General features: G+C 36.6%; 2 protein-coding genes across 10 annotated transcripts in view; both read left to right on the top strand.

Annotated features, from left to right (window-relative positions):
- The first annotated feature begins 299 nt into the window (after positions 1-299).
- The window catches only part of LOC135735759 (equilibrative nucleoside transporter 4-like), a 30,738-nt gene continuing 13,005 nt past the window's right edge, over positions 300-18,032 (top strand). Inside the window, exons 1-9 of one of the 9 annotated variants that reach the window (XR_010527698.1) lie at positions 11,989-13,756; positions 14,160-14,291; positions 14,437-14,550; positions 14,653-14,781; positions 14,877-14,951; positions 16,262-16,533; positions 16,931-17,066; positions 17,395-17,582; positions 17,755-17,995. Coding sequence is in view for 8 of the 9 variants with exons in the window: in XM_065254277.1 (XP_065110349.1) it covers positions 13,585-13,756; positions 14,160-14,291; positions 14,437-14,550; positions 14,653-14,781; positions 14,877-14,951; positions 16,262-16,533; positions 16,931-17,066; positions 17,395-17,582 (1,218 nt within the window). In the remaining variant the exon portion in view is untranslated. Of the gene's footprint in view, positions 497-8,994; positions 9,127-11,981; positions 13,757-14,159; positions 14,292-14,436; positions 14,551-14,652; positions 14,782-14,876; positions 14,952-16,261; positions 16,534-16,930; positions 17,067-17,394; positions 17,583-17,754; positions 17,996-18,032 lie in introns of those variants that run through there. The other 8 variants (XM_065254277.1, XM_065254284.1, XM_065254275.1 and 5 more) reach the window with 8 other exon arrangements.
- LOC135735760 (equilibrative nucleoside transporter 4-like) lies at positions 490-8,858 on the top strand. Its single transcript, XM_065254285.1, has 11 exons — positions 490-779; positions 1,940-2,065; positions 2,488-2,619; positions 2,758-2,871; positions 2,960-3,088; positions 3,187-3,261; positions 4,585-4,856; positions 5,256-5,391; positions 5,720-5,907; positions 6,080-6,320; positions 6,458-8,858. The coding sequence occupies exons 1-11, from the start codon at positions 755-757 to the stop codon at positions 6,577-6,579; spliced, it is 1,560 nt and encodes a 519-aa protein (XP_065110357.1). The 5' UTR covers positions 490-754; the 3' UTR covers positions 6,580-8,858.

The following is an 18,032-nucleotide window of genomic DNA, read 5'->3' as shown; positions in this document are numbered from 1 at the left end:
AAGATCCTTTGGATGTTAATGGTTCTTAATGGAACCATACATTCAAAATGGGCGTGTACTATGGCAAAGTGTGGCACCTTTATTCAGCCCTTTGCGGCATTTATTTATGAGCTGCAGGTTGCTGTCTAGTGCAATTTTGTTTCAAATGCTTTTAATAAAAGCCTGTTTGCAAACTGTGCATTACCCTGCAATATCATCAGGATAAATGATAAACAACCTGTGCTACCTGTTAAGATTTTTGATGTGCAAACAAGATTTTTGATGTGCAACATGTTGGGGACTTGTTGAGGACATTGACATATGGGACTTATAGATAAACCGTAATCAGAAATGTATTGGGATTCTCTCCAGACCATCATGTGCAATAAATAAACAGTGAGGAACAGGTGGAACTATTAACAGATTTTAAATAGATTTCCTTTTATAATTTTAGACTTAAGATTCAATGCTTTCATACATATTCTTGTCAAGAATTCCTGTAGTGCACTGGGTAGAGGTTTTGGGTTCGAACCCAGAAATTGCACATACTGCTAACATTTGAATACACTGTGACGTGCTTTGGATGAAACTGCTTGCCAAATGCAGAATTAGTGTCTTTCAACATCAGATTTTCATGCTTTAAGACTCGGCACTTAGAGCGCGATGTGACTCGTGCATTGCTCATAAGAGTGGGTGGGGAGTCAGACAAGAGCGTGACAACGAGCATCTTTAAATAACAACACATACAATCACACAGACCCGGACCTTTATCGGTATGAATGACATTGACATATCATCAGGTAAGACCTTTACGCATTAACACCACCGCATAACACTGATGGACAATAGAGAGCGCGGCAACCTTGAGAAATGATGCTGGATGATCATATCTTATGCAACAGAGATCATCAATGTGCATTGCTTTTTTGGCAACATGCATACCTAAGGTGTTGTCAAAAAGCGCTATAGGCAATTCAATGCGTAATTCAAAAACAGCTATTTGATACAGTGTTTCAATATAACACCCTCGTTTAAAGTAGACTGCCTGTAATTGTTGCGTTCTCGGTAATGCTAAAAATGGCTCACGGGTAACATCATTCATTTAGGGTTTATTTTAATAGTCGACTTGGCAAATCGTAATATGTTTTAAAACCACGCGCGTCGCAGCTGTACAAATTCAACTGGTAGAAAAAAAATGAAGGATGATAACGGGGCATGTTGTCACACTGATTGGGGACACTGTTTAACATAAAGATTCTTTCTCTTTCTGTATGGTTTCAATAAGAACCTTTACATACAAACAACCTTGAAATAGGCTATGATAATTTTTAAAGACCTTTGACTGATGAGTTCTTTTTCAGATCCAAAAATGGCTCATTCATGGCACCACTCAAAACATCCTTTAATTTTGTGTAAGTTAATAAAAGTGTACGTTGATGTTATGCAAAAATGGCTGTAAAATATTCTTCGATATCAAACATATAAATGTTGCAAAATTATTGGCATAAAAAGATGCAACAAAAGTTTCTTTACAGCGATGCCATAGAAGAACCATTTTTGTTTCAGTCAAACAATCATTTTCACTCTTACTTTTTACAGTATAGTCTTACCTTTCTCCTCTACAAAGACAATTTTGTGAAACAGAAAGGTTCTTCAGATGTTAAAGGTCCACTGTGTAGATTTTTAGCAGCATCTAGTGGTAAGACTGTAAATTGCAACCAATGGCTTACTCCACAGCTCCCCCCTTTTTTTTGAAACACATAAAGAAGCTACGGTAGCCCCCACAGGACAAACACGTCAATGTATGAGACAATTTTGTGTAAACAAAACGCGAAATGGCACAATGCACCTTTAAAGGCTCTTTCAAAAAATGCTGCAAAATGCTGTGGTTCCATAAAGAGTGTATGAATTCAAATGAGTAAAATATATTTGAAGTATATAAGTGCTGATATTTTACCAGGTATGCACTCCGAAGACTGGAGCACAAATCAACCGGGTCAACAGAGGCCTGTGATCACTAATCTCAGCTTTAATCAGCTATCAGAGGAGAACCGAAGACAGAGAAAGGAACTTCGAAGTCCTAATGGTGAGTTAATATGCAAATTGTTTGAAATCTTTTAAAATGGTATTGTCTATTATTTACAGTATCAGGCAGATTTACTGGGACTGATGCACTACTAAGTCCTGAATGTAAAAGGCAATTCAATAGAATATTTTTGAATAACAAGATATGAATATCATTTATTTGTAAATTGAATTGCATGCAGGAGGATTGCATTTGGGACTCATTAACAATGTGCTGTATATGCATTGGGTCTTGATACATATTTGGTTATGTTGCATGAATTTGTGAATGCATAATAACATTTTGTGAATAAATTTAATTTATACTCACAACTATAATTTTGAATGCATTCGTGAATTTGTACTTAGAAATGTCATAATAAGATAAAATGTTGTATCTCAAGCTGCCCTGCTAATGTGACTCACTTGTATCCTTAAATCCAGGCTCAAAGGAATTCATTCCTGATGATCGTAACCATGGCATCTACTTTGCCATGCTATTGGCTGGTGTCGGCTTTCTACTGCCGTACAACAGCTTCATCACAGATGTGGACTATCTGCGCCGCAAATTTAGAAGTAAAATGTCATGCAACCAAGTGAACATCGTAGGACAAAACTGTCAATGTGTTTATGTAGTTGTAAGCAAATAAGCCACCAGTTTGTCATATAGACTGTACACATTGGGCGGTCTCTACATTTCTCTTCCACTCACAGGGGTCTATATTGTGTTCCATATCAGTTTGACGTATATACTGGTGGGTTTGAGTTCTGTTATTGTGAACAACATGCTGGTGGAGAAACTGAGTTTACACACGCGGATTTGTGTTGGTGAGAATAAGCAAATCAAAATGTTTTCATATAAATATTCAGTTTTATACATGTGCTGTTTGACATCTTGGTTCTTATGCACATGTAGGATATCTCTTTGCTTTGGGACCTTTGGTGTTTGTGAGCATATTTGATGTTTGGTTGGAGCTGTTTGACACTGAGCAGTCATATGTTCTCACTTTGGTCTCAGTTGCCATTGTTGCATTTGGATGCACAGGTACCAAAGACACATACATGATGCATACATACAAATATATTCTGGCTCACATCGAGTTAATGTAAATTTTGCCTTTATTGTCGTTTTGACTTTTGTAGTGCAACAGTCCAGCTTCTACGGATACACAGGCATGCTACCCAAGAGGTACACACAGGGCGTGATGACTGGAGAGAGTAAGCTAAACCTTCAACCAATACAACACATTGATGATTTTAACTTAAAATAAATTATATTACATTATCTAAAATGTATATTTGTACTAGATTTAATTTAAAAGCTTGTCAGAGCTGATGGTGTAGTGGGCAGTGCTCCGACATATCCCATACGGCACAAAATATATACAAAGTATTTCTTCTGATGTGACATGAATATTCCCTTGGATTGAAATGTATGAAGGGCTAAATATATTTTGTTAATGCTTACAAATTTATTTATTTGTTACATTTATTTCAAAATATACAGAAAATTAAGTGTAAGTATTACAGTCAGAAACCAGTCTGGGCTTATTTGGTCTTAAAGAGACAGTAACCTCAATTAATCTACTTAAATCTGTGTCATTAATGTTAATCAAACAACCCAAGAAAACAAGAAAATCACTTCTGTAGCTCTAAAAAATAATAATTATATTTAATTTATACAATAAAGACAGTGTTATGATTCATTTAATTCGATTTCTGTACTTAATGCTAATTTCAGACCTTACTTAATGTGCAACTTTGTTATTTTTTATAAAGTTTGTAATTATTCGATTTTTCCCTTTTCTGCTAATTCGAAAAATAATCAGATCCGTGCCTCAAAAACTGTAATGTGATCCGAACTGTGAGTTTTGTGATCCATCACACACGGTCATAGGCCTTAATGCAATGGTACTAATAATTGGCATAAATTATTTCGGTTTTCGGCCTTGGTTTCCTCTTTTTGGTTTCGGACAAGAATTTTCATTTCGGTGCATCCCTAGAAATTTGCTAAAATATATTTTGGAAAATGTTAATGAAAATATCTTTTTCACTGATATATTTTTGGACCAGTTATGTATATCTTTAAATATATTTTAAAAAGAAATAAAATTTAAAGCATTAAAAAATATATTTAGCCCTTCATATATTTCATTTCAAGAAAATATATTCATGTCACATTGGAATAAAAACTTTAAAATATATAGAAAAATGTAATATATTTTCAACTTCAAAAATATACTTTATAAAATTAACTTATTTAGCATATATTTAAAATATATTTTGGCAAAGAATAAATTTTTTGCCATATGGGATGTAAAATTACAAATGTATTTGCTTGCCCTTGAAATATATTTTGAAATATATGTTGATAAATGAAGGTAAAAATAATTTTAACAACTTTTAATTTAAAAATTGTACAAGTGAATGCTGAAATTAACAAGAACTAAGATTAATAAATGCTTAAAAATATTTGTACATTTGTACATGTTAGCTTATGCAACTATGTTAAGACTCAAGATTTAATATTGTTGATTTTAGGCATCGCAGGAGTTATTGTCTCGCTGAGTCGGATTTTTACGAAGCTTCTGGTGGAAGACGAGAAGAACATCATCATCTTATTCCTCTTTTCCGTCTCAATAGAGACTCTCTGTTTTCTGTTGCACGTGGTGGTGCGGCGAACCAGATTTGTGCGTTATCACACGGACAGAGCTCAACATAGCCACACCAGCTTCACAGGACAGATTCATGATTCTCCTGCTCGAAATCACGTTGACAATCAGATACATTATGACAGCAGTGCAGAGGAAGAGGTGAAAATGGATTCACACCTATAGAAATTCAAACTTGCACTTAACTTTTTTCTTTTAGTCGGTTTTAGTTTTTTGGTTATAGGCCGTTTTTAAGGTGCCTGTGAGTCTGCGCCTAATTGTTCAATGTAAAGATTTTATCTGTAATAGATTAATTGCACATAACATAGTAAGATTTCTATCAATATGACATTTTTGGGATAAGGAAATGTCTAACACTAAGTCAGGTATGTAAAATGATGTTATCCCCCAAAATACCTATTCATTTTGGCAAAAAGTTTTATACATCTTTTTGGGATCATGAAACCCTTCTAATGCATTTGGATGTATTCAATGAAAATATCTATTTGTACTCGTGCTGTTTAGGACGATATGCTCTAAAATGAATTTGACTCAAATTAGGATGGAACGGTGGTGTCAAGCGCAGTTGATGATGCTGATGGAGTTCATCTTGACAACAGTTTCCATGGTGATGGAACATACGTCAAATTTGATGTACCTAAACCGGACACCAGAACGACATGGATTAGTCTCAAGGGTGAGCTATACTTTAAAGGTACATTATGTAACTTTGAGAAGGATGTCTTGACAGAAATGCAATATAAAAACCTTATAAGATGAACTGTATTGTTTTTATTACCTTAGAATGAGCTGTTTTTCTCTGCATACACTGTGGGTCCCCTTACATGGAAGCCGCTATTTCAAGTGGCCATGATTCTACAGTAGCCCTTAATGGACAAACTGCTCTATAAAGCGTATTTTGTCACTACGTTGTCTCAGACGATGACATGCAATTCACAATCTCACCGACATCTTCAGTGCCAAGATGGGATGTTATTTTTTGTGTTTTTTTGTCTTTCTCACAGAGCTGCTGGGTCGTAGGTGTGCTGTTGCCAGACGGATTTGGGCTCATATGCTATCAATAACAATGACATATTTCATCACTCTGTTCCTCTTCCCTGGTCTGGAGTCAGGGTTACACAACGGTATCCTGGGAGAATGGTTGCCGATTCTCACCATGGCTCTGTTTAATATGGCTGACTTTGTGGGCAAGGTGAAATGGAAAGGATTTGTGTGAATTATATCATAAAAATCTTTCATCCATATTGGAGGAAATAAAAGACAAAGTTTGCCTATTAGTGCTAAATATATATATATATATTAAATATTCATTATTAATCAATTGAAAAAACTACAAATGTTTTTTTCTCTAACTATCTTTTCAGATCTTGGCCGCTTGCCCGTGTGAGTGGAGTGGGGTTCAGCTGTTGGTTGGTTCATGTTTGCGGATTCTCCTCTTGCCGCTGTGTATAATGTATGTGTCACCCAATCAGCCTCCCTTACTGACGCACCCAGCTTGGCCTTGTAGTTTCTCTTTATTGCTGGGTGTCAGTAACGGATACCTTGGATCTGTGGCAATGATACAGGCAGCTGGACACGTGCCACTTCAACTGCGAGAAGTAGCAGGTGAGTATGGCAGACAAACGCATTACAGTAAAAGCAACGTAAAGGTAAATAAATATAACATAGCTCTGTTAAATTCAATGAAGTATTAATTTTCTTAAATCCCTCATGCTGGCCAAACATTTATGTGTTTCTTACAGGGAACACCATGACTGTATCCTACATGGCTGGACTGATGCTCGGGTCTGTAGTGTCCTATTCAACGCACATCCTAAAGACACACACCTGTCTCGTTGTGACAATAGATGATACGCTTACATAACAGAGATACATGCCTGGCCACTGAATGCCATCTTACAGATTCTCTAGTAATGTTAGGAGTGACATTATCCCTGCTGAAAAGAGCAGACCTGAATTTCCCATCTAGGATCAGTTTATACGGATTGGTGCTGTTCACCAGGTTTATGCATTTTATTGGAATTCAGATCAACAATGTATCCTGACGTCAGACCAGCCCACATGGAAAAAACATATATAAACATATATGTTTCAATATAGGTTTTGATATAAGTTTTACATATATGTGACATATATAAAATTGGCCGTTTTCCTATATTATATGTACATATAACCTTCCGATCATTAGATAACTCGCTTTACCATCTGCGCTACTGTCGCTGTTAAATAACACTGAACAGTAGCTGTTAAATTAAACCATTTTGTTATACATGTCCTAGACAGATCTTGTAAATGTTTTAAATGTGCAGACATCATAACTTTATTTAATAATTCACATAATTTATGGCCTGTATATGCACATATATGCACCTCAATTTTGCATATATGCAGCATATATATTATCATATATGGGCATATATGCTGTATATGTGCAGCATATATGTGCATAGTAGCTGCATAAAGGTTTCATATATGTGCATATATATTATTATATATGTGCATATATGCTGTATATGTGCTGCATATATGTGCATATTAGCTGCATATATGTTTCATATATGCACATATATCCACATATAGGTTCTTTCCATGTGGGAGTGTTGGATCCTGACATCGGATCAATGTCTGATTTTGACATCAGGCCAACATTGGATTTGGACGTCAATACCCAGTTTTGAGCAGATGTCAAGGTGAATTAAGACTATTTAAATAGTCTAAATAGTCTGCACTGAGAACAGAGACACACTGTTTATTACATAATTATACAACAGTTCTTTCTGGTTGTCGAATCTGATTGGCTAAGAGCTATGCGATATTCTACTGATAACGGCACAGTAACCGCTTCACCTTTGTATTATTCCGCCACCTAGTGAATGGAGGTCCTTTAAACAGGCTCATCTCTGAATGGAAAAATTCGTTCATTAGTTCACTAGCTCGTAAATCACTCTGTGAATCCCAATCGGAAGCGACTATTCCGTCAAAGATCAGCGCTCTTGGATGTTATGTTAAACTTAATGGGAGTAATGTCTTGTCACGTCGTGTGGACGATTAACACTTTGAAAAAGGAATGTTAACAATAATTTTTTCTGGAGCGATCTCTCTCCTCTGAACGCGAAAACATCGTGGAACTGCCGGTAAGCACCGCAGCTTTTAAATGTGGACATTGATCATTTATTTTATCGTGACGTGACTATTAAAACATGTTATGAGATATCGCCACTGATATATTCATAAGCAGCATGCAAAAAATATAGTTTTATATAGTACTGACAAGAACAAAGTCTTATAACAAGCGAGTGCTCGTATCGCGTTAAGATTAAATGGGAAAGCAATAGTAACATTATATAAGTATAGTTTTATTAACTTTTACCTCGCGCCAAAACAATAACAACATAAAAGACACTAAATATGAATAAGAAACCAAGTAATAGTTTGATCATGACACCAAATACTGCTGATTTGATCTCATTTTTGACCATCAAACACAGACAGGGCCAACATCAGAGCCAGGGAATCCCTGTCAGAGATGTAGAGAGGGCGGTGGTCAGCGGGGCAAGTGAACACTGATGTCCGCTCATGCTCTGGTTCTCTCAAGCAAACGTTCAAACAGGCGCTATATTTACTAATCGACTGCAGATTTAAATATAATACATATATTCTCGACTGAACTACTCTTAAAACTACACTTTGTGACCAAGAAACGTTCATATAAAGAAACGGCTACTCCGTCCATCGAGTTATTATGAGATTCAAAGCAGCCGAAAGTGTTACCTGTCATTCTGGCCGCCCTCAAATCCGTGGCGGAAGAAAGTAGTTCCCAAACAAAGAGGCTTTTAAAATAACTCTGTTGTTGTTTTCTAGTTTTCTTTTTTCAAACGTGTGTCGTCGAACTGTTGTATAAAAGCAATATCGCTCTCGGAGTCGTGTGATACAGCTCTATATCACACTCCTACTCGAGCGATATTGCTTAATTAAAATACAGCGAGTTAAAACTATACACTGTAAATTATATTATAGTATTATACCTGTAATGTTGTGATCTGATCAGTAATTGTTATAGATAACTTTGCTAATGTTGATGGCTGGATTAGGACGCATGATTTTTTTCTCTAATGTGCTGAGACAATAAAAACAATAATATACGCATGTTATTATTGTTGCCAGTATATAATTTTATATTTTTATCATGAACCCAGAATTGCACATAATGCTAACATGTATATCTTGAATACACTCTTGAATATACTGGGGGTCGAGCGTACTGCGCAGACTCAAACTGATCTTAATGACGTAGATGTCAAGTGAGCAACCTGTCTGACAATTGTAAGTCTTCTAATAGCCGCGCCAAAAGAAATCTATATCACCCACCGAATCTTGCAGAGACGGCGAGAGTGAGCAGTAGCAAATTTTGGTAAGTATTCTGATTAATAATCTCCCTTGACTTTATGCCTCCACGTCCACCCGATTGCCTCATAGACAGTAAAAGATTGCCTATGAGCTTCTCCTCCTGTCCATACGGTAATTTCTCTACTGTGCGACAGAAAGTCGCAGGTTATGAAGCAATCGTTAGCCTATTTTTACAAAAACTGCTTCTACTGGGCCATAATGTAAGAGACAAGGTAATGGAGCCTTTTATACATTTTCGTGTTTCTTTAAAAATAATACATGGAAAAATGTAGTCTTTAAACGCCTCAGATGTAAAGTTTAGCGCTGTCAAAGTGACCCCAAACTGAATGGGAGTCAATGGAATGCTAACAGCAGGTGGAGGTTCGCTAAGCAATGGCGGTGTCATGAGCAATTCGGTCCCCCCGAGCAATTTGACAATGGCGCCCGGGGAAGCTTTAATAAAATATGAAACCCTGCCCCCCTGGTTTCAAGCGCCAAGACCTGTGCTTCTTCTCCCAAGTTGCATCGACACATTACTGCCACGAGTGCCACCAATTGTTTTGGGGTGGAATTGCAGCTGTAATCATTGTGACTAATTTCTCCGGTTGCTCTTCTCGTCGATTATTGATGGAACGGGGGCCAATCAGGGGCCATTCAGATTTAAGCAGGGGCCAGGGCCCCTGTGGCCCCACCTCTAGAACCGCCCCTGTGTCTAGTGCAATTTTGTTTCTAATGCTTTCAATAAAAGCCTGTTTGCAAACTGTGCATTACCCTGCAATATCATCAGGATAAATTATAAAAAATCCTTTGTTAAAGATTTTGACCAAAGGGGGACTTGTTGAGGACATTGAAATATGGGACTTAGGGGAGAGTGGGGTAAAGTGAGACATCGGGTAAAGTGAGACACCCCCTGTATCTAGGCAACTGAACACATTTGTGGTCCTATGACCATTATGTTTTTAAGCCCCTCAAATTTCCCCTTGGCCATGAAGGACAGGACCTCATGCTGCTGTGGTTGACATGTTTTTTTCACAAAAATATATTTTTTGCTTGTAAAAGTAAATTTTCTTGCTGTCAACTTAATCAACTGTTGTGCCAAAGCAAATTGATTCAGGTAGAAAAACTTATATCACACATGTTTATGAACTACCAACATATAAAACCTTGTGTTGATGCTAGCTGAAGATTAGCCTGAATTTCCAAGAGAGAGAGTTTTTTTCCAAAATGTGGTGGTGGGGTAAAGTGAGACAAATGATGTGGGGTAAAGTGAGACATGAGGCACAAGTTCAGTTTAGTCTAAAACATATTTTAATGTAATATTACATTACATATGTTTTATTTTTAATGTTATAAACATTGCAGAAAAACCATTATGCCTAGTCAATACACCAGGAAGACAGCCTGGGGAAAAACACCCCTTGAGGAGATGGAGAGTGCAGCTGCTTAGGTCAAGGAAGGAAATAATTCTCTAATGCTACGTACACACCAAACGCGAGGCATCATGGTACTGTGGGTTCACACCAGACACAAGTTCAACAATTTGCGCAAGTAGATTACATACAAAGTCAATGCAAAGACGCAATCAGACACGTCCTCGCATGTGGCGATGCGAATGACGTGATATGGGTGGCGCGTTTTCCACGAAAACACGCGCTATTCGCCGCAAACATGTCTTCGCCCAATTTGAAAATATTCAACTTGAGCGAAAAATTCCATTACACAATGTTAAATCCTGTGAGTAATCTAGATCAAGTAACGCACTGCCCCACATTTGGTGTGTACGTAGCATTATTCACTCTAGATTACTCACGGGATTTAACATTGTGTCATGCAAATTTTTCGTTCGAGATAAATATTTTCAACTTGGGCGAAGACATGTTTGAGGTGAATAGTGCGTGTTTTCGCGGCAAATGCTCCGCTCATATGGCATCATTCGCATCGCCCCAGGCGAGGATGCGTCTGATCGTGTCTTTGCATTAACTTTGAATGTAATCTACTTGCACAAATCGTTGAACTCACGTCTGGTGTGAACCCACAGTAAGAGCAGCTGCAAGGGATAGAAATATTGATAGATGGTTCTGATTGTCTTTTGCGCTGACCCGCAGACACTAGCTGGCTCTAAGGGTCCTTTGTTCTGACCCCCAGACTGCGTTTTAATCTAACTGGTTCTATATCTCATTTGAATGTTAATTAAAAAAATTTGAATTGTCGGAGCCAATGGTCTACAGTGGGCAGCGCTCCGACATGTGGTGCTTTCACACTTTCTGGGAGTTCGATTCCCGGCTCGTGGTCATTTGCCGATCCAATACCCTTCTCTCCTCCCTGTACTTTCCTGTCCTCTCCAAAACTCACTGTTAAATAAAGGCAAAAACTGGCCAAAAAATATAACTTTTGAATTATGTTATGTTGTATTTGATTTTGGTTCAGAGTTACTGTACTTTCAAGTGTTTAGAAAAATAATGTTCTTAATTGACCAATCCCCTTGATTCTCTTACTAGTCCAACATTAGTTCTGGAATGTGTGGTTGTCAAGCTAGCCGTCAGGATTTTATCTGTTACAATATGTGCTGTTATGGTAGTTTCAGAGTGTAAAAAGTAAGTGGATCAGTTTACCCCGAGCTGGTTCACTTTACCCCCTTGATTTTTCTGGTCTGTCTCAGTTTACCCCTAAGCTGGGGTAAAGTGAGACACAAGACCACTTTTTTTAAAACAATCATATTTTCACTGCTCTTCGTCCTGAATACATTCTGGTAATTTCCATAGCTAGGAAACATCCTGAATTAATGGGAAATGTGTAAATTTGACTGATATATCATTTTAGCTCGCTTAGAGGGGAGCAAATGTAAAAAATGTCTCACTTTACCACACTCTCCCCTATAGATAAACCGTATATGTATTGGGATTCTCTCCAGACCATCATGTGCAATAAATAAACAGTGAAGAACAGGTGGAAATATTAACAGATTTTTAATAAATTTCCTTTTATAATTTTAGACTTAAGATTCAATGCATACATATTCTTGTCAATAATTCCTGTAGTGCACTGGGTAGAGGTTTTGGGTTCGATCCCAGAAATTGCACATATGCTATAACATGTATAGCTTGAACACACTGTGACGTGCTTTGGATGAAAGTGTTTGCCAAATGCAAAATTAGTGCCTTTCAACATCAGATTGTCATGCTATACGACTCGTTACCACGTGCCTTGTGACAACATGCCCCGGCGGCACCTACCTGTATTGTAAGAGCGCGATGTGACTCGTGCATTGCTCATGAGAGCGGGTGGGGAGTCAGAAAGAGCGTGACAACGAGCATCTTTATAACAACACATAAAATCACACAGACCCGGACCTTTATCGGTATGAATGACATTGACACATCATCAGGTAAGACCTTTACGCATTAACACCACCGCATAACACTGTTGTACAATGGAGAGCGCGGCAACCTTGAGAAATGATGCTGGATGATCATATCTTATGCAACAGAGATCATCAATGTGCATTGCTTTTTTAGCAACATGCATACCTAAAGGTGTTGTCAAAAAGCGCTAAAGGCAATTCAATGCGTAATTCAAAAACAGCTATTTGATACAGTGTTTAAATTTAACACCCTCGTTTAAATTAGACTGCCTGTAATTGTTGCGTTCTCGGTAATGCTAAAAATGGCTCACGGGTAATATCATTCATTTAGGGTTTATTTTAATAGTCGACTTGGCAAATTATAATATGTTTTAAAAACACGCGCGTCGCAGCTGTACAAATTCAACTGGTAGAAAAAAAATTAAGGATGATAACGGGTCATGTTGTCACACTGATTGGGGACACTGTTTAACATAAAGATTCTTTCTCTTTCTGTATGGTTTCAATAAGAACCTTTACATACAAACAACCTTGAAATATGATAATTTTTAAAGACCTTTGACTGATGAGTTCTTTGGAGATCCAAAAATGGCTCATTCATGGCACCACCCAAAACATCCTTTAATTTTGTGTAAGTTAATAAAAGTGTACGTTGATGTTATGCAAAAATGGCTGTAAAATATTCTTCGATATCAAACATATAAATGTTGCAAAATTATTGGCATAAAAAGATGCAACAAAAGTTTCTTTACAGCGATGCCATAGAAGAACCATTTTTGGTTCAGTCAAACAATCATTTTCTCTCTTACTTTTTACAGTATAGTCTTACCTTTCTCTTCTACAAAGACAATTTTGTGAAACAGAAAGGTTCTTCGGATGTTAAAGGTCCACTGTGTAGATTTTTAGCAGCATCTAGTGGTAAGACTGTAAATTGCAACTCCACAGCTCCCCCCTTTTTTTTGAAACACATAAAGAAGCTACGGTAGCCGCCACAGGACAAACACGTCAATGTATGAGACAATTTTGTGTAAACAAAACGCGAAATGGCACAATGCACCTTTAAAGGCTCTTTCAAAAAATGCTACAAAATGCTGTAGTTCCATAAAGAGTGTATGAATTCAAATGAGTAAAATATATTTGAAGTATATAAGTGCTGATATTTTACCAGGTATGCACTCCGAAGACTGGAGCACAAATCAACCGGGTCAACAGAGGGCTGTGATCACTAATCTCAGCTTTAATCAGCTATCAGAGGAGAACCGAAGACAGAGAAAGGAACTTCGAAGTCCTAATGGTGAGTTATGCAAATTGTTTGAAAACTTTCAAAATGGTATTGTCTATTATTTACAGTATCAGGCAGATTTACTGGGACTGATGCACTACTAAGTCCTGAATGTAAAAGGCAATTCAATAGAATATTTTTGAATAACAAGATATGAATATCATTTATTTGTAAATTGAATTGCATTAACAATTTACTGTATATGCATTGGGTCTTGATACATATTTGGTTATGTTGCATGAATTTGTGAATGCATAATAACATTTTGTGAATAAAATTAATTTATACTCACACCTATAATTTTGAATGCATTTGTGAATTTGTACTTAGAAATGTCATTAAAAACAGTAATAAGATAAAATGTTGTATCTCAAGCTGCCCTGCTAATGTGACCCACTTGTATCCTTAAATCCAGGCTCAAAGGAATTCATTCCTGATGATCGTAACCATGGCATCTACTTTGCCATGCTATTGGCTGGTGTCGGCTTTCAACTGCCGTACAACAGCTTCATCACAGATGTGGACTATCTGCGCCGCAAATTTACAAGTAAAATGTCATGCAACCAAGTGAACATCGTAGGACAAAAATGTCATTGTGTTTATGTAGTTGTAACAAATAAGCCACCAGTTTGTCATATAGACTATTTAGATGTACACATTGGACAGTCTCTACATTTCTCTTCCACTCATAGGGGTCCATATTGTGTTCCATATCAGTTTGACGTATATACTGGTGGGTTTGAGTTCTGTCATTGTGAACAACATGCTGGTGGAGAAACTGAGTTTGCACACGCGGATCTGTGTTGGTGAGAATTAGCAAATCAAAATGTTATCATATAAATATTCAGTTTTATACATACTGTATGCTGCATGTGCTGTTTGACATCTTGGTTCTTATGCACATGTAGGATATCTCTTTGCTTTGGGACCTTTGGTGTTTGTGAGCATATTTGATGTTTGGTTGGAGCTGTTTGACTCTGAGCAGTCATTTGTTCTCACTTTGGTCTCAGTTGCCTTTGTTGCATTTGGATGCACAGGTACCAAAGAAAGACACATACATGCATAAAAATATATTCTGGCTCACATCGAGTTAATGTAAATTTTGCCTTTATTGTCCTTTTGACTTTTGTAGTGCAACAGTCCAGCTTCTATGGATACACAGGGATGCTACCCAAGAGGTACACACAGGGCGTGATGACTGGAGAGAGTGAGCCTAACCTTCAACCAATACAACACATTGATGATTTTAATTTAAAATAAATAATATTACCATTACCTAAAATGTAAATTTGTACTAGATTTAATTTAAAAGCTTGGAGATGTCAGAGTTGATGGTGTAGTGGGCAGTGCTCCGACATATCCCATATGGCACAGAATATATACAAAGTATTTCTTCTAATGTGACATGAATATATTCCCTTGGATTGAAATGTATGAAGGGCTAAATATATTTTGTTAATGCTTACAAATTTATTTATTTGTTAAATTTATTTCAAAACATACAGAAAATTAAGTGTAAGTATAGATTACAGTCAGAAACCAGTCTGGGCTTATTTGGTCTTAAAGAGACAGTAACCTCAATTAATCTACTTAAATCTGTTTCATTAATGTTAATCAAACAACCCAAGAAAACAAGAAAATCACTTCTGTAGCTCTAAAAAATAATAATTATATTTAATTTATACAATAAAGACAGTGTTATGATTCATTTAATTCGATTTCTGTACTTAATGCTAATTTCAGACCTTACTTAATGTGCAACTTTGTTATTTTTTTATAAAGTTTGTAATTATTAGATTTTTCCCTTTTCTGCTAATTCGAAAAATAATCAGATCCGTGCCTCAAAAACTGTAATGTGATCCGAACTGTGAGTTTTGTGATCCATCACGCACGGTCATAATGCAATGGTACTAATAATTGGCATAAATTATTTCGGTTTTCGGCCTTGGTTTCCTCTTTTTGGTTTCGGACAAGAATTTTCATTTCGGTGCATCCCTAGAAATTTGCTAAAATATATTTTGGAAAATGTTTATGAAACTATATTTTTCACTGATATATTTTTGGGCCATTTTTGTATATTTTGAAATATAATTTAAAAAGAAATAAAATTTAAAGCATTAAAAAATATATTTAGCCCTTCATATATTTCATTTCAAGAAAATATATTCATGTCACATTGGAAAAAAACTTTAAAATATATAGAAAAATTTGATATATTTTCAACTTCAAAAATATACTTTATAAAATTAACTTGTATTTAGAATATATTTAAAATATATTTTGGAATTTGCCATTTGGGATGTAAAATTACAAATGTATTTGCTTGCCCTTGAAATATATTTTGAAATATATGTTGATAAATTAAGGTAAAAATAATTTTAACAACTTTTAATTTAAAAATTGTACAAGTAAATGCTGAAATTAACAAGAACTAAATGCTTAAAAATATTTGTACATTTGTACATGTTAGCTTATGCAACTATGTTAAGACTCAAGATTTAATATTGTTGATTTTAGGCATCGCAGGAGTTATTGTCTCGCTGAGTCGGATTTTTACGAAGCTTCTGGTGGCAGACGAGAAGAACATCATCATCTTATTCCTCTTTTCCGTCTCAATAGAGACTCTCTGTTTTCTGTTGCACGTGGTGGTGCGGCGAACCAGATTTGTGCGTTATCACACGGACAGAGCTCAACATAGCCACACCAGCTTCACGGGAGAGATTCATGATTCTCCTGCTCGAAATCACGTTGACAATCAGAGACATTATGACAGCAGTGCAGAGGAAGAGGTGAAAATGGATTCACACCTATAGAAATTTAAACTTGCACTTAACTGTTTTCTTTTAGTCGGTTTTAGTTTTTTGGTTATAGGCCGTTTTTAAGGTGCCTGTGAGTCTGCGCCTAATTGTTCAATGTAAAGATTTTATCTGTAATAGATTAATTGCACATAACAGTAAGCTGTCTATCAATATGACATTTTTGGGTTAAGGAAATGTCTAACACTAAGTCAGGTATGTAAAATGATGTTATCCCCCAAAATACCTATTCATTTTGGCAAAAAGTTTTATACATCTTTTTGGGATCATGAAACCCTTCTAATGCATTTGGATGTATTCAATGAAAATATCTATTTGTACTCGTGCTGTTTAGGACGATATGCTCTAAAATGAATTTGACTCAAATTAGGATGGAACGGTGGTGTCAAGCGCAGTTGATGATGCTGATGGAGTTCATCTTGACAACAGTTTCCATGGTGATGGAACATACGTCAAATTTGATGTACCTAAACCGGACACCAGAACGACATGGATTAGTCTCAAGGGTGAGCTATACTTTAAAGGTACATTATGTAACTTTGAAAAGGATGTCTTGACAGAAATGCAATTTAAAAACCTTATAAGACGAACTGTATTGTTTTTATTACCTTAGAATAAGCTGTTTTCCTCTACATAGACTGTGGGTCCTCTTACATGGAAGCCGCTATTTCAAGTGGCCATGATTCTACAGTAGCCCTTAATGGACAAACTGCTCTATAAAGCGTATTTTGTCACTACGTTGTCTCAGACGATGACATGCAATTCACAATCTCACCGACATCTTCAGTGCCAAGATGGGATGTTATTTTTTGTGTTTTTTTGTCTTTCTCACAGAGCTGCTGGGTCGTAGGTGTGCTGTTGCCAGACGGATTTGGGCTCATATGCTATCAATAACAATGACATATTTCATCACTCTGTGCCTCTTCCCTGGTCTGGAGTCAGAGTTACACAACGGTATCCTGGGAGAATGGTTGCCAATTCTCACCATGGCTCTGTTTAATATGGCTGACTTTGTGGGCAAGGTGAAATGAAAATGATTTGTGTGAATTATATCATAAAAATCTTTCATCCATATTGGAGGAAATAAAAGACAAAGTTTGCCTATTAGTGCTAAATATATATATATATATTAAATATTCATTATTAATCAATTGAAAAAACTGCAAATGTTTTTTTCTCTAACTATCTTTTCAGATCTTGGCCGCTTGTCCGTGTGAGTGGAGTGGGGTTCAGCTGTTGGTTGGTTCATGTTTGCGGATTCTCCTCTTGCCGCTGTGTATAATGTGTGTGTCACCCTATCAGCCTCCCTTACTGACGCACCCAGCTTGGCCTTGTAGTTTCTCTTTATTGCTGGGTGTCAGTAACGGATACCTTGGATCTGTGGCAATGATACAGGCAGCTGGACACGTGCCACTTCAACTGCGAGAAGTAGCAGGTGAGTATGGCAGACAAACGCATTACAGTAAAAGCAA

The sequence above is a fragment of the Paramisgurnus dabryanus genome, chromosome 4 (assembly GCF_030506205.2).
Source record: "Paramisgurnus dabryanus chromosome 4, PD_genome_1.1, whole genome shotgun sequence".
NCBI lineage: Eukaryota > Metazoa > Chordata > Actinopteri > Cypriniformes > Cobitidae > Paramisgurnus > Paramisgurnus dabryanus.
The sequence above is the reverse complement of the archived record's forward strand: the minus strand, read 5'-3'. Positions and strand labels throughout refer to the sequence as shown.